The sequence below is a fragment of the Lucilia cuprina genome, chromosome 3 (genome assembly GCF_022045245.1).
Source record: "Lucilia cuprina isolate Lc7/37 chromosome 3, ASM2204524v1, whole genome shotgun sequence".
Classification (NCBI taxonomy): Eukaryota; Metazoa; Arthropoda; class Insecta; order Diptera; family Calliphoridae; genus Lucilia; species Lucilia cuprina.
The window spans coordinates 24,960,237-24,975,178 of record NC_060951.1 but is presented as its reverse complement, the minus strand read 5'-3'; the positions used below and the strand labels follow the sequence as shown (position 1 = coordinate 24,975,178).

General features: G+C 26.9%; 1 protein-coding gene across 2 annotated transcripts; it reads right to left on the bottom strand.

Annotated features, from left to right (window-relative positions):
• Positions 1-10,155: 10,155 nt before the first annotated feature.
• On the bottom strand, positions 10,156-12,830 carry LOC124419088. Of its 2 annotated transcripts, XM_046947375.1 has the most exons (7): positions 11,989-12,830; positions 11,799-11,920; positions 11,596-11,736; positions 11,327-11,533; positions 10,927-11,268; positions 10,699-10,858; positions 10,156-10,639 (listed from the first exon to the last, which is right to left on the bottom strand). In XM_046947375.1, exons 1-7 carry the CDS (start codon positions 12,191-12,193, stop codon positions 10,170-10,172), a joined length of 1,647 nt encoding a protein of 548 aa, XP_046803331.1. In that variant the 5' UTR covers positions 12,194-12,830; the 3' UTR covers positions 10,156-10,169. The 2 variants fall into 2 exon arrangements, with proteins under 2 accessions (XP_046803331.1, XP_046803332.1); XM_046947376.1 differs by having other exon boundaries at positions 11,596-12,072; positions 12,231-12,829.
• Positions 12,831-14,942: the final 2,112 nt, after the last annotated feature.

The following is a 14,942-nucleotide window of genomic DNA, read 5'->3' as shown; positions in this document are numbered from 1 at the left end:
TGTGCACAGCTGTAGTAGGTATTTTTCAACACCCACACAGAAAAAACTGAAAATGAGTTTTAATTATCAAAATAATTGTATTAAGCAAGTTTTGCACCTATTACCAAAATGATGATATCAATTACCAAATTTGTAAACAAATAAAAATATATACTTTTTCCAAATAACGAATTAATCAAAACAATTAATGTCAATAATTGAGACAAGATTTAACATTGATTAATTCATTAATTGTATAAATTAAATATTTAAAAAATATAAAATTGATTTTTTATTAATTTATTAATCAAATAAATTAAACTGTTTGATAGAGAAAATTTTAAAAATCAATTAAGAAGGTGATTAAAACAATCAAATTATTAATCGATTACACACAACGTTATGCGTTCAGCATTTACAAAAATTATCACTTTATTGACACAATTTAACATATAAAGTGTTTCACAAATTGTCAAGAAACTTAAATATTATATGCCAAACATTTTATTAACTATTTAGGAATTATAAATATTCCTCGCAAAAAAAAATTTAAATAAAATATTAAAAAATAAAACTAAAATAGAAAAGTAGGCCAGAAAAAAATTTTCAATCAATTAAAAAATTAATTGAATTAATTAAAAATTTAATCAAAATTTTATACTTATGTTTCAAACAGTTTCAAAAAACGAGATAATTAGGACAAATAAAAATTTGATTAAATAAAAAGTAAAGAAAATTAAAACATGTTAATTGAAAATAAACTACCGATAATTTTTTCTGTGCACAGAATGAGCTGACTAAAGGACTCACCACCGAAACTTTGAGTTTCTTAAATACCGGGATCAATTTTTGTGTTTTGTCGGTCCATGAATAATTACATTGCCCAAATACTAGGGTATTCAAACGATTAATCGTCGATCGGTTAATCGATTAATTTTTGACGATTAATCGCTCGAATGAATGAAAATTGCCAAATTTCAAATAACGAATAAACCGAATAATTTATATCAATTAACCGATTAAGAAAAACTTAATATTAAAATTCAATATTTTTATGATAAATTAAATTTCTGTATTAATTTATTAAGTTCTTTTTTATAATAAGGAATGTTTATTGAATGATTTTTATAACAATACTTCAGAAACATTGTTGTTGTAAGTTGTTCTAATTTATCTACTTCTTAGAATGGGTTTATGCAAAATCATTTCGGATTTCTGAAAAGAAATTTTGAAAATAATGATATCGCTTTTACTTCTACATCCAACTTTGAGGAACAGTTTCTATAGTATTTCTAATAAGTTCTTTAGTAATACATAGTTATACACTAGGTCATCGGAACGTATGAATTCTGAAACTCGTTGATGAATCTCAAAAACATAAAAAATAAATAATTTTTAATAATTGAGAAAAAAATTAATAAAATTAAATTAAAAGTGGTGAAAAATCATAATTTTGTTTGTTATTGTAAGAAAATAATTGTAGAAAAGAAATAATTATTAAAACAATATACACTTGCCTTTTATTCGATTAACTGAATAATTTTGAATTATCCGATTATTAACCGGCCATCTTAAAACCCCAAATAATTATTTGTCGAATAAACCGAATAAGACAAAAACCCGAATAATTGAATACTCTAACAAATACTCAAGCTATCTCTGATCATTACTGACCCGTTCTGTTGAACTGGAAACGCATCTAGAGACGTATTCTGAAGCCGAAAACTTGTATAGAATAAACCCTGAACATACTTGGTATAGAAGTAAAATTCAAAGATATCATTTGTATACACAGAAAAAACTGAAAATGTGTTTTAATTATCAAAATAATTGTATCAAGCAAGTTTTGCACTTATAACCAAATTGATGATATCAATTACCAAATTTGTAAAAAAGTAAAAATATATATTTTTTCCCAAATAACGAATTAATCAGAACAATTAATGTCAATAATTGAGACAAGATTAAAATTTGATTAATTCATTAATTGTATAAATTAAATATTTAATAAATATAAAATTGATTTTTTATTAATTTATTAATCAACTAAATTAAACTGTTTGATAGAGAATTTTTTATAAATCAATTAAGAATGTGATTAAGACAATCAAATTATTAATCGATTACACACAACGTTAAAGGAATACTAGACCTTTAACAATGCGTTCAGCATTTTCAAAAATTTTCACTTTATTGACACAATTTAACATATACTTAAAGTGTTTCATAAATTGTAAAGAAACTTGAATATTATATGCCTAAAATTTTATGGATTATTTAAGAATTATAAATATTGCTAGCACAAAAATTCAAAAAAAAAATATTAAAAATAAATCTTAAATAGAAAAGAAGGCCAGAAAATTTTTTTCAATCAATTAAAAAATTACTTGAATTAATTAAAAATTTAGTCAAAATTTTACACTTTAGTTTCAAACAGTTTCAAAAAATGAGATAATAATTTGTTTAAATAAAAAATAAAGAAAATTAAAACATGTTAATTGAAAATAAACTACCGACAATTTTTTCTGTGTAAGATACCTTTCATCTATCACCATTCAAGCCAGCACACCTCTCATTCACTCGACACAACTTTAAGAAATAATCATCCGATATACTTACTACAAGTGTACGGGTGGTTAAGTTCCGCAAACACTTCTTCCATTCTGTATCATTTAAAATTAACATGAACTCATTTCCAATGCTTAATCAAACACTTCTCTAAATTGTAGACTTTATTATGCATCTGTCTTTCTCTTTCCGCCACCACGTGCACCCCAAAGGAACCACTCCAAAACCGATATGAAACAAAGTTTGCATTGAGTTTAAAGGTTCCCATGGTGATTGTCTGGTTCGACTTCATATCAAATCATACCATCATTTATAGTTTATAGTCCAGGCTGACTTTTCTCCGTAATTGCAATAACACTATGATAAGGACTTCCTTTAAGGCAAAATGCCTCTGGAAGGAACTATAAAAGAAAGTATTAATAGAGCTGTTTTAAAGTTGCCTTTAAAACAGTGTTAATACGAAAAAATGATTCACCGCCATTGTGTAACCATCGATCTTTAAGAACTTACCAGTGATCAAAGAACTACAGAACTGTCCCACCAAAAACTGGCTAATTTCTTGTACCTACATAAAAACTTACTTTTGAATTACTACTACCTACCGTCTGCATTACTTTTAGGTAATATTATAAAGTACTTTATTTTAAGTTTTTACATTTTATTTGCACATTTTACGTTACAAAATAACTAAGTAAAAGATAATTTTTTTGTTTTTAAAACAAAACATCATTTAAAACCTTTATTTGTAAGTACTTATATATGTCGAGATTTGTAAGCGAAAGTGTAAACAGCTTTAATGTCACCAGCGTGTTAACATAATGAGGTAAAATGCTAATGAATAAGTCAAAAAGAACAGGTTTTTAATGTAAGTTTTTGATGGGATTTTATACCAAAATTTAGATTTTTATTCTAGAAAAGTAGGGTTGATATTAACTATCTTAAAGTATACCAATCGTCGTATCGACTTACATATTTTGACTAAGTCAAGTCTAGTTCTTTAGAGCTCTTATATTATATATATTCAACTAAGTAAAATCGGAAATTGTCAGTTCACGAGTCACTATATAGTCTCTTTCTGAAAATACATATTTTATTCATCAACAAATTAACAAAATATAATCATAAGGGTAGCGACAGACTATACATTCTTCATATAGTACTCATACTAAAGTTAGCCTTTCATATCGAATAGTGACAAATTTAACAAGGTTCATAGTTCATAAACAATTTTCCTAAAAGACAAATTATATTATTATAATTATTTCAATTAAAAATAATGATGCAAAAATTAACTATTCATCATAACAATTTATCATTCAACAACATTAGTTTAGATACCCTATGACAGGCAGCTTTTGATATATAAGAATAAAAAAAATCTTGCAAAACTAACATTGTTTATTTACTTTTTTTATAAATTATCAAAGGAAAGCAAAGTTTTCTTCGAAACAACAACAATAATCCTTAAAGGAAGAAGCTTTTAAACTACAATAGTTATAGGTTTATTATTAGTCGCCCCTGATCAAGTTTAATATGTCATAAGTATGCATATATTCTAACATTTTGTGCAAAATCATTGAAGAAATGATAAATGATTTTCACACATACACACACATTACACATACTCGCCGATATGACACATAATCAGACAGATATAATGAATCATTTTAACATAGTGCAAAAAAATACAAAAAATACCAACACAGTCTACTAGTATAAACACCAATGGGGGGTAATTTGTAATAAGAGTCCCCAAATGAATTTACTTTTTTTTCCTCCTTTACAACGCACACACACACATATATGAGCATTAATAAAGTACTTATTATGTCGTCTACATCTAAAAAATAGCAGAAAAACTTATGACATGTAGTCTGCAAATATATTCGAAAAAAATATATAGGGGGATGAAAATTTGTCTATTGCTAAAATGGGGGGTTATAATTTAATTTTCAAAACATAACATGTAAAAAATAGAAAAAAATTTAAACTGGTTGGAAAATGTTATAATAATATTAATATTTTGCTCTAAATTAAGTTTCTATAAAAATAATAATATATTCATAAAAACATGTACTTATTACTTTCTCTAAGCTTAAAACAAAAAAAATATATTTAATAATGGAACGCCTGATTACTTTGCTAATAAACTTATGAGGGGGATAATGGAACCAACTAATTAAATTTTTTATTTCAAAAATACTTATAGATTAAACCAATTTGCAAAGAAAAGAACCCTCTTCCTATTCTATCTTATTGATCGTAGACCCTCAATGTACTTCCAAAAGAATAACATTTATCACCACTTCAAATTTAGCAACATTAAATTTGTTTACCTTCTGCTTCCAAATTTACAACATCTGAAGTCATTCTCAGGAAGTAGTAGAAAATATACCTTCAATTCAATTCAATTGGAAGTCAATAAACATCACTCTCACACAAGGTAAAAAAAATTCTCTTAGTGTTACTCTTGAAGTGGTGATAAATGTTATTTTTTGGAAGTACTTCGTTTTACCTTTGCTGGGATAACACTACACTTTCACTTTCTAATAACTTCCATAATTTAAAAATTACTTCCTGAGAATGACTTCAGATGTAGGAATCAAATAGAAGGAGCATCTCTCCTGTGACAAGCCTTTGTTAGAATCATCACTTCTTCAGGTTTTTTCAGTCCTTCATGGAATAAATTCTTCTTAATTTTCTCTTCTTTAGAAGTTCTAGGTAGATCCCATTAAAGGTCTCCATCTGAAGATTACGAAACACTTATACCTGTCTCTAAAAGAAGATAAATAGCGATGAAAACTGGCATAGACAGATTTTTATGTAGACTTAATATTTTCGTAAAATTTTATGACGATCGGCCTATAATGGACCCTATTCAATATATTAAGTGATCCTCAGAAAACGACTTTAACTTACATCACTGACTTAAAAAATAATAATAAATTTTATAGGAACCTAAATCTTTTAATCAAATTTTAAGTGGATCCGTCCGTAACAACAAAATGGATCGGTTCATAACTGAACTTATCTCCCATATATGGGCCAGTCCATCATTGGCCCAATTTCTATTATAAAGTACACAACAAAATAAACTTCAACGTTCATAACATGCTTCATAATTGTAACGAAATTCGAAAAAAAGTATTTTTATAAGAAATGAAGTATTTCATTTGATTTATATGAAGATCGATCCATAATGATGATATTTGATTAAACTTAAACATATTTTATAGGAATCGAAATTCCATGAGGATCGGTTCATAATTTTATAGAAGATCAGCTGATAATGGATTGGGTAAATTCGGATAAAACAAAAAAGATCGATTCATATAATATAGGTTGGATTTTTAAAATTTAATCAATCTTTTAAAAAATGGAAGAGCTCGTTTCATAATTGTTTCATTGAAGTCTTTATTCCAAAAATCCCTCTGATATTAATGAAGCAAATAACAAAATGATTGATTCATAAAGAACCATAAAGAGGAACACTTTTCGAAAATCACTTAAGTTTAACTGGTTTATTCATACTCCGAAACACACAAAAAATCTAAACTGCATCAAAATTTACCTTAAGATACTTATTTAGTTGGTCACCTTATGTGAAGATGTCACTTTAACCACCATTAATTTGTCGCTGTCTGTTGCTGTGTGTCTACCGGCGTGTGTGTGTATGTGTGTGTGTGTGAAAATCTCAATATGGCGTAAGTGTATGAATTACTTGCATTTCCTTCCGGGTATAGATTGTCAGTACAACAGGGTACAGAGATACATTTGTGTAGACGGAAAAACAACATAAACCGCGATTTTTTTCCACTTCACAAATCAACAGATTGCCGACATGTAGATGAATAAGTTTACACTGGCATATAGTACACTATTACCCATAGATAACATACAACATAGATATATCCAACGTTTTTGTATGCCTCAATGATTTTTCAAGATTAACACTGATTTTCTTTTTCTCATATTCTTCTTAAGCTTCTGGTTATAAAATTTTAATTTTATATCTAAACTTGAAAGAGAATCGCAGGGATGATTTGAAAATCTTTAATCATTAGAAAGAAAAGAAAAATCATAGCCATAGGCAGATTACGTATGTACTAGGTTTGTAGGTATATGAGTTTGATATCTTGTCATGATGATATTAAGTTTTTTTATTTTGTCAATTTTCCTATACAACATTTAAATATTAAAGAAATATTATAAATAAAACCCTAAAATGGAAAACAAACAAAACATATGCTAACAGCATATTTTCAGTTAATAAATGAAAGTATATTTTCTCAGGCGTGATTGTTATAAATTTTACTACTACTTTTCTATTGTTTGATTTTATTATTTTAAATATACTCTCGTTTAGATTTTAAATTCAATCAGCAGCACCATTTTGAAATAATAATAAAAATACATAGCTACTCATATACATACATCCACATTATCCTGTGAAAAAGAAAACACATAATACTCAAAATTCATTGAAATATTTTAGAAATCATTTCGGCAGCACGTATTTATTTGGAAAATGATGAAAGAAAAAAAAAGAAATCAAGCAGCCAGTCACACACAGAAAAAAATCATTGTAAAAACGGCTAAAACAAGGTTGAATCAACATTTTTCAACTATGATTTTGCTTCATATGTGTTTCATGTTAATTCAACATGATTTTATAATAAACAAAAAATAACATTTTTCACTTTAAAACAATTAGAAATCATGTTGAAATAACATTGCTACCAATGTTAAATCAAAGTGGCATCATGTTGAAATAACTGTAGGATTAAATTTAATTTAACATTGTTCAATGTTAAAATAATATGAATTTCACGTTAAATCAACATGATTTTCAGGTTTAATCAACATGATTTTCAGGTTGAATCAACATGATTTTGATGTTAAATCAACATGATTGTCCTGTTAAAATGAAATTGTTTCACATTGTTTTAACATTAATAAATGTAAAAATAACATGAAAACATTTTATTTCAACACTGAATTTCATGTTGAAATAAGATGCAATCATGTTATTTCAACATGAATTTTCATGTTAATTCAAAAGGATTCCAGTACTGAAATAACATGAAAATTATATTGATAATAAAAAATAAAATAACATTTCTTAATATTTATTTTTTAAATTTATTTATATAAAATAAAAATTCAGACATACATATAAATAATACATATAATTTTATAAAGTTTAATTAATTACAACAATTTATTTCTTATATAAATTTTACCATTATTAATAGGAAAAAGATGCAAAGGTGGGCTGGTAAATTCATGGAGCTCTTTTAAAAGTATTTCATTTTGTAATTTGCCTACTGCATATGATTGAAAATGTTCATCAAAATAATGTATTTCCACTTCATAACATAGAGCATAAATTTTTATTTCATCTTTTGCGAGATAAGAAATTTTGTATAATTTTAGAAATTGTTCGTAAACTGTTACATAACTGTTTTTTTTATAAACTCTTCCTAAATAAATAATTTTGTCATAAAATACAACATTATCAAAATGAATTTTTGACTGTGAAAACACATGACTTAATTCTGGAATGGGTTCAATAATATTTAAGGTATTTAATTCAATAGCATCTGGAATTCCATTTCCATAGTCTGTAAGAAATTTTGCAAAATTTAATCCAGCTTTTCTACAAAGTGTTAATGGAATATTTACTCTAGAGTTAATATTATTACAATATCTTTTAGTGTTCTTATGTTTTGCTTCAAACCTTAAGCTCCATAAAAACTTTGGAGGACCACATTTTTTAATTAAAGTTACATAATGAAGTAAAAAGTGTGCTTTAGGTTTAAGTGATCCATAAAGTTCTACAAAAATTTTATTATGTTCGCAGATTAATAATTCAAGCGTATTTAAATCATATTCCGTATATTTATTTTTTAATAGGTAATCCAATATTTTAACAAGAGCAATTAATAACTTCCAATGTGGATTAGTTTTAGGAACTAAGTCACCTATAATAAGAAGTATGAAATCTGTTAATGTCCACAATTCCCGAGCAGTCATTTTTAAATTGAATGTTTGAAGGCCTTTTTGTGCTATGTCCGGACCTATATTTCCTACTTCGTCTTCACCATATGGGAACATTCTTCTGCGACTATTAAATATGTCCAAAGAAAATATCTTAGAGTGGATTAAGGACATTAATGTGTTACAAATGTCATAAATGCACACCCCTTCAAAAAGGTCATGCATAAGGTCTAATGATATATTTTCTGTGACATGAAAGGCCTGAAGTTCATTAAAAATACAATTTTCTCTCACGCCGGTTTCTCTAAAATCGTCGAATGAAAGGTCAACATTATAATTTTCTTGATTTCTTAACGAAATATTAATTTCGAAATTATCTTTTTGCATTTCACAACGCTCACGACGACAAACTCTACAAAATCGTTTTGAATTGAAGGACTTTATAAAACCTAATATGGAATTCAGTCCTAAGTTGTCACCCAGAATCAAACCTACGGTAAAATATATTTTTTCCGTTTTCACTGATGTGATTATTTCGAGTCCCTCTTCTTCTAAAGACTTCAACTCTTCTATTAAATAATAAAATACTTTTTCGTTTCCAAATTTTTTTATGTCGCAAGTGTTTATGTACCCTAAGTGGAAAATGAAATCCAGTTTTGATATAACTTGTGGAGGTAAAGTAGGTAAACTGTAATATCCTGCAGAAATTGACTTCGAATGAGAACCTAAAGGATTATTAATTCCAAAGTCATCAAAATATATAAACATAGGAATTATTTTCTTATTTGGAAATTTAGTTATTTGAGCTTTAAAAACATCCCCGTTTACAAAATTAGATATTACGTTTTTTTGAAGCAATTCTTCCATATATTGTAAGGTCATGTCTAAAATTCCTGAAATTTCAAAAAGTTTTTTTAATTGAAATTTAAGCGGCATAAAGCAGCAACTGAATGTTTTTGCATCTAAATCGGGATTTCCTTGCCTTATACATTCAGTAATTTGATTAGAAATTGTGCAACTTGTAGGCTCTTCGTAAAGTAGCTTTTCTTTTAACAATTTAAAAAATTTATGCTCTGTAGCAATATCGTCAAACGGATTTTTTAAAAATTCCAGAATATTATTCATATTCGGGCTTAAATTTTGGTTATTGGAATTGGATTCTCGGATGCATTCTTCAATATTTGAAAAAATATTTTCCATTAATTTTTGTACAGTCAATATTTCTTTTCTTGGCATCATTGGCTCGGAATGCAAAAATAAAGAAAAATTAAATGCTTGATTTTTTAAATCAGCAATTTTTGACAATAATTCTGAATCATTTATAAGGTTACAATTTGAAGAAACTTTTTCATTAGCAACAGGCAAATTACTAATATAAGTAGAGCTAGGGTTGTCTGAGGGTTGCGGAATATAATTTTTATTTGAATTGTTAATATGCTTACGATAAATGTGAGCTTTAAATGATTTGAAACATGAAAATTTTTGAGTACAATCATCTTGCTTGCACTGTATTGTACTAGCTGAATTAAAAAAGTGGACAATTTGATAATGTTGTATTAAGTTACTTAAGAGGGATATTTCTTTATTACAAACGAAACAAATCAACATATTGAAATTGATAATTATGTTTTTAAAAAGTTTAACAAGGAGTAAATGGCTGATAATTTGTTATCATTAATAGGTTTAATTTCGTAAAAGTATTCTTGTATAAATAGCCACGGACCTTGGCATCCTTTTGGATATTCTAAAGACAATGTATAAATTATTTTAAAGCAAATATCTAAACTTTTCAAAAAAGAGTCACATTTTAAGAGTGTTTTATCAAAATATACGTAAAATTTTTCAAGATTATAAATACTATGACCTACAACTATTATAAAAGGTTGAATAGTTAAACTTCTGTTATAATATTTCTCTTTTAGTTCTGATATTACCTTTTCATAATCATTTATAGTGGTAAGGTGAACAATAAAACTCTCGTTAGCATCTGGTATAGAAATCTTTTTTGAATTTTTTCCTCGTTTATCCGAAAAACGTGCGTTTGGTAAAATAACTGAATTTAGCAGAATAGTGTGTATGTAATCTAATGAATCTGGAAAAAAGTTGGTAATTAAGAATATGACTTGAAAAATAAGTATATATAATAATTACTTTGTTCAGTAGTATTCTTCGAATTTGTCAGAACTTCCTTAGACCTTTTGTCTTTTATATGTAAATAGTAATAGCTTACAATTTTTTCCAAAAATCCCTTCCATTTACTGAAAAGAAGATGACTCTTATTTGGGTGCATCAGTTCGAAATCGATATTAATCTATATAGAAAATAGAAATGAAAATAATATTTAAATATGAAAATTCAACACAATTTGTTTAAACATACTAGTTCGTTAGACCGAGCGTTAGAATAAAGAGGCCAGTTCTCTAGAAATTCATAATTATTGGTAGATAACTTCAACTCTTTTTGCCTTAACAAGAATGTTCGTTGCCATTTATCTTTAACTTCATCCCAATTAGAAAAATCTCTAGAAAGGTAAGCTTTTAAAGCTAGTAAAATTGATTCATCGAGTTCAGAATTAACTGTCAGCGAGTTGGAATTCGAAGCATCTATATTTTCTTTAATTTTAACTGATGAGCGTGCACGCTTTGCCTTTTGATTAACGTATTTATCCCAAAGCTTCCCTCCTGGATTCGCTTTTCTACCTCGTGGAATAAAATAGTATTCCTAATAGTTAACAAATCAAAGTTATTTCTGTATTAAATTTGTTTAATTAAAAACTTACTCTTATCTCACTGGGGAAGTTGCTGACAATTTCATCCACTATTATTGGAAAATCTTTCGGTGATAACTTAGCTTCATGATAAAATATGTCTTCCAAAATTATATTAATCAATTCTGCACGAAATGAATCAGTCAAGTTATCGTTTTGTTTATAAAAACTTGTTAAAGATTTCCCCTTAAGACTTTCTTCTAAAATCTGCTTTAGACTCTAAAATTAAATATAAATCACTTATTACTAGCGAACACTATGAAACCAATTCCATACTTTACCTTAGATAGCTTACAACTTCCAACTGATTGAGAATAAGATGATGTTGGTGTTGATGTTGTTCCAATATTAGATTGGTTTTGTAGCCATGAAACTACTTTTTCGGCTATCGCTTCAGACAATGTTTCGTCATCAATTCCGTACTGATTCATTAATAAAAGTATTCATTAATTCTTAACTAAATAGTTGTAATAATGTTTAATACCTCAGTTTTTCTCCAACTAAAAAGTTTTTCTCGGAAACAAGCACGAATACCAATAGGGGGTATGGCTTCCTTTATATCTTCCTTTGATAAATACCTTAAGCTATCAAATGTAATTTGCGCATCTAAATAAATAAATGATACTCACATTAGTCAAATTATCTTAAAAAATTCATTAAATGCAATTACTTACTTGTTAAATAAGGTTTTACTTCAATTAAGTTAAAAGTTTGCAGCAGATCATCTAATTGTGAATTTTCACTAGTATTCTGAACAACTGGAATATTTAATATAATATTACCATCTTCGTCACTTAAGAAATTCATGTTTTCTTCAATTGATACAATTTCTTCCACAACACTTGACACATGAATATTATTATTCTTAGGCAAAGACATAATTATATTTTTATGTTTAAAAATGTATTTAACTTACTTTTAAAACACGCTTTTATAATAAAACACGCACGATACAAGCTTTACTAATAGATGAATGAAGCATTTTTTATGTTCTAAAATAGCGGTACTTTTTGCAGAATTCAACATGATTTCATTTCATTTCAATTCTTTCTCATGTTATTTCAAAATTTAACGACTTCGTTTCAATCTGATTCCAATTGTTTCTATCGTGGTATAATGTTGATTTAACATGATACAATGTTGATTTAACATGAATCAATGTCAATTTAAAATTAACTGATGTCGATTCAACATGATTCAATGTTAATTTAACTTGAAACCATGTTATTTATACTATGTATAGAAACTGTAATTTTTAAATGTTTTTTAACATGAACCAACATTGATTTAACATGAAAACAATGTTGTTTTAACAATGGACTAATGTTGATTTAACATGAAAACATTTTATTCGCAATTCATTAATAATTTTTAGTTTTCACATGTTGTTTCAACATGTTTCGATGTTGATTTTATTGTAAATAAAATGTTAAACTAACATTGGCTCATGTTATTTTAACTATGCACAATGTTGATTTTACGTTAAAAACTTTTGTTTTTACTATGAAAATGAATTTTATAAAATCAACATTTAAAAAGGTTATTTTAACATTAAAAAATGTTAAATCAAATGTGCACAACTTTATTTTAAAACGAATAATGTTGAAATAACTATTTTTAAGATTAAATCAACATCTTTTAATGTTAATTCAAATCGAAACAATGTTGAATATACTTTTTTTTTAAATTTTGTCAAAAATTTACAATGACTCGAAATCAACATTTTTCCATGTTGATTTTACATTGGGTTTTTTTTCTGTGTGTCAGCCAATAAGACTTCATCAATTTTATTTCAAAGTTACTTTATCATTATCTTTTATTTTTATACTTTTCTAACGCTAGACACGCACTAAATAAATCTTTCCTACAGTTGTGTTTTGTTTCCTTTTTTTCCTTGTTTTGCTGTTTTTATATATTTTTAAAGGATTCATCAATATTCCAAACATGTCTTGTTATGATTACAAAAGCTTCATTTTCACGTTATAACGGACTAATGCATGCAAGCGGAATTAAAAAGGACTCTTTCCACATATATACATATAAAAAAGGAAAGCCAGAAGCTGTTCAACGAAAAAAAAAAAAAACAGAAATAGTGTGAAAAAATAAAACAAAATATTAATAATGCCGGGAAATTTACCAAAATTTACCACATCCTCAAATTACCAACAAAATAATTTGTACATTAATGAATAAGAGATAGCAGCGGATGTTCATATTCTACACCAATTTCCAACAAAAAACGAACTTTGTTAAAATCCTATCCAATTGCCAATTTTTTCCGCAAATGTTCTAATTAATGTCAAAATTGTTTATAGATAACATGAGAATTCTAGTTCTTATTGTTTCTCAGATAAACACATTTTTGTATTTAATGCACTTTGAAGGTGCCACGCCCACGTTTGCTAGACTGTCCATTTCTTGCAATTTAAATTGATATTTTAACTTTATTCAAATTTAAAAGGTCGATGCTTTTATTAAAATTATAAAAAAAATTAATAATTTCGTGATAAAAGTCAAATTAACAAATTAACTACTAACCACTGTCCTATTCATAATATCTTGTTATAACAAGTAAGAGTTCTATATTCGTCTATGCCGAATCTTATATACCCTTCACCATGGTGTGTTAAAAAAAGTCGGTATCAAAAACTCTTCTCTCAGATCACTTACTTCGGGCTGAACATACTTAATTTCATGTTTCTAGGTTCAATATTATAGGAAATTCAAAAAGTACCTTTTGCAGAACGAAAAAGTACCAAGAAATTCCCATCGATTTGTTCTCATCTAATCCGGTTTCTACATACTTAATTCCATGTTTCTAAGTTCATTATTATGGAAAACTCGAAAAGTACCTTTTGAAAAACTAAAAAGTACCAAAAAGTTCACTTTTTCCGGTTTCCTCATAATTCCGATTCTACAAACTTAATTTTATGTTTCTGGGTTCATTATTATAGAAAACTGAAAAAGTACATTTTGAAAAACGAAAAAGTGACAAAAAATTCTATTTTAGGTGTTCTCACATGATTCCGAATCTACATACTTAATTTTATGTTCCTTTTGAAAAACGAAAAAGTATAGTAAAAGTATAGAAAATTCAAAAAGTACCTTTTAAAAAAGTACCAAAAAGTTCCTTTTTATGGCTTCTAACTTAAGACAGGCTTCACATACTTAATTTCATGTTTCTAGCCAATAACAACACCCTAGTGCTGCTCCCGCACTGATACTGGTGAAGGGTATAAAAATGCATATTCTTTAGAACGTGATGACTCCCGTTTTACTAACATTATAATATATATCTATCTATATCATGCCAACTATTACATAACTTTATAAAAAATATTTCATTATTTCATTAGATGATAAAAATTTAAGCGATCCTTTGCATACATTTTAAGCACAAATAATAAACAAATTCGTTACACATACGCCATGCTGATCAACTAATTGAACATTGTATTTTGTGTGAAGGACAGCTAAAAAATATAAGGATATTTACCACTTAACTTTATTACAGCAAATAATAACAGTAACAACAACAACAAGATTGACTACGGCAACAAAGTCAATAAACATATTTTTGTCATGCAATTAAGGGCGGAATGATTACAATAACAACAAAAATTGGGTA